Below are 2,229 nucleotides of genomic sequence, written 5' to 3' on the forward strand. Positions count from 1 at the left end.
CCATGCCTTTGCCGGCGTTCGNAGGCTTTGCGTTCGTAAATGTCGAAGTGGCGCGCCCGTGCCCGTCGCTGGAATGCTCGGAATCCGTTCCAGTCTTCGAGTTGACAGCGAAGCGGCAGTTCGCCCCTGCATGGGAATGACTCCCAGTAGTCGATAATCTCGTGGCATTCCTCGGGCAGATCCGGCTTCTCATACATGTAATTACCGGGCGGGTAGCACGGGGGACAGCCGTCGGCCTCCAGCTCTTGGCGCGCCTCGTCTTCCAGCCGGCGAGTTAACTCGTTTTCTTCCTCTGGGTCCAAGGGCGGCGTCACGTCTCTGGAGTAGCAGTATCGCGATGTCAGCGCGAGAGGAAAGCAAAGCGTGGGGGAAAATCGCTTGCCTCAGTGCCGCATCAAGGCCATCGATATCAAGCGAATTCGCCGCCTGCAATTGCCGTGCTCTAGCCAGAATCTGATTCATTTCCTGCAGCGATAGGTGTTCGGCACCCGGAATCGTAACGAGGCTTTGTGAAACCCGGATGGGCGAACCTCAGCGTCAGCGGTGGTCAAATGCAATTCCACAAGGGTAAAAAAAGCCAAGTACCTCATATCTCCATCGTCGTCGATTTTCGTCTGCAGGGCCAGCTCATCCAGATGAGATTCGACAGGAGTGCCCATCGTGGAAGCAGAGTCGTCGCAAATGCGTTGTTTGCCGACTAGGTGTGTCGCTGTCAGAGGCGCGAGATTGGGAGAGGGTGGTGGGATCGCGATAACGCAGCGATTTTGCCGCCAAATCACGTGCCGACGCGAGGTTTCAACGCCCCCCGCCGCTCCTCATCCAACCATTTTCTCAACGCGTTGAAACTATGAGACTTGGCAAACCCTGGCGCACTGCAGCATTGCAAGCGGCAACCAATGACCATCAAAATACGACTGTGCCGCTTGCTGCAGGCCGCTGTTGTTGGCCATTGCAGTTTTAGGTGGTGGAAAGGGCCTGTTCCGTTTGCCACCTAGGTGGTATATACCAGCCATGGGCGTCCTCCCCCGTTTCGCCCGGGCTGGGTTCAGTTTTCCTCCTGGAAAGTGCCAAAAACCAGCATCTTATTATTAAGTGTTTCGCCAAAACCTTGTCCTCCCACCATGTACGACCATGACGTCTTCGCCGTTCTGATTCCCTATGATACGAGGAACAAGGCCAATAGCGCTTTCAAGCTAGCCCACAATGTCAAATGGTTCCAGCCCGCGGTCGGGGGCGTGGCCCAATCGGCCACTATTGAAAGCCGAGAGCCTACGCCGGCCCGGGACTCTCAGCTAGAAGAGGAGGAGAAAGAAAGCGGCGGTGCCGTTGACCGCCTGGTCCTGACTTTTTCTAAACTCATGCAGCTCGAAGGTCTCAGAGACGGGGTGCAGGCGGGGACGAGCACGGCGACGTCCCATATCCTGCTGGGCCATCGAGGGACCCGCGGCGTCAGCGCCCGCCACTACCGCATCGCTGTCGACGACGAAATGCGCATCTGGCTGCACGACCATTCGATGCATGGAACTGCGGTTGGATATGGCGGGCAAAATATGGACCAGGTGCGGGTGGGTGAGACATGGTTGCTGGCGGATGCACCCGGCACTGCGAATATCTTCAGCCCCACCACCATCGACTCGGGTGGTCTTATCGTCGCCATCGACTTTCCCAATCACCAGGGGCGAGACGCACAGTACCTGGAGAACCTGTGCGCCCTCATCGAAAAGTCCAAGGAGAACGAGGTCCCGGGCGTTCAGGGGCTCGGCCTGGACAGCCAGCCCACGACCGAGCCGCCCAGCGAAGCCCAGACTGTCTCTGATCGCCTTATTTACTTCAAACACCGCGAAATCGGAAGCGGCGCCTTCGGCCGGGTATTCAAAATCATCAGGGCCCGCGACGGCAAGGTGCTCGCCGGCAAAGTAGTCACGCCACCGCCGACCAACAGCCAGAAGAGACGCCGCGGCGAGGTCGACCCTGCATGGCTCCTCGACATTCGGCGAGAATATACCATCATGAAGGACAACCCCCACGTACGTTCTCTTTCCTGCCTTTTTGGTCGTTCAAGCTCCGATGCTAAAGTGCTCTACCCCTTCGCGTCCCCCAGCCCAACATTGTACAGGTGTTCGGGATGCGCGAGTGGCCCGAAATCATGATCGTCATGCCCTACTTCCCAAGCGGCAATATAGCGCAGGCTGGGGTCAGCGACGAGTCCAAGTTGGTGACAGCCTTTGG

General features: G+C 58.0%; 1 protein-coding gene across 1 annotated transcript in view; it reads left to right on the forward strand.

Moving 5' to 3' along the window:
- Window positions 1–1,121: 1,121 nt before the first annotated feature.
- The window catches only part of GGTG_13689 (hypothetical protein), a gene marked incomplete at its 5' end in the record, with an annotated part of 1,914 nt that continues 806 nt past the window's right edge, over window positions 1,122–2,229 (forward strand). Inside the window, 2 exons of the mRNA XM_009231606.1 lie at window positions 1,122–2,027; window positions 2,102–2,194. Of these exons, the coding sequence (XP_009229870.1) occupies window positions 1,122–2,027; window positions 2,102–2,194 (999 nt within the window). The remainder of the gene's footprint in view (window positions 2,028–2,101; window positions 2,195–2,229) is intronic.

The sequence above is a fragment of the Gaeumannomyces tritici genome (genome assembly GCF_000145635.1).
Source record: "Gaeumannomyces tritici R3-111a-1 unplaced genomic scaffold supercont2.35, whole genome shotgun sequence".
NCBI lineage: Eukaryota > Fungi > Ascomycota > Sordariomycetes > Magnaporthales > Magnaporthaceae > Gaeumannomyces > Gaeumannomyces tritici.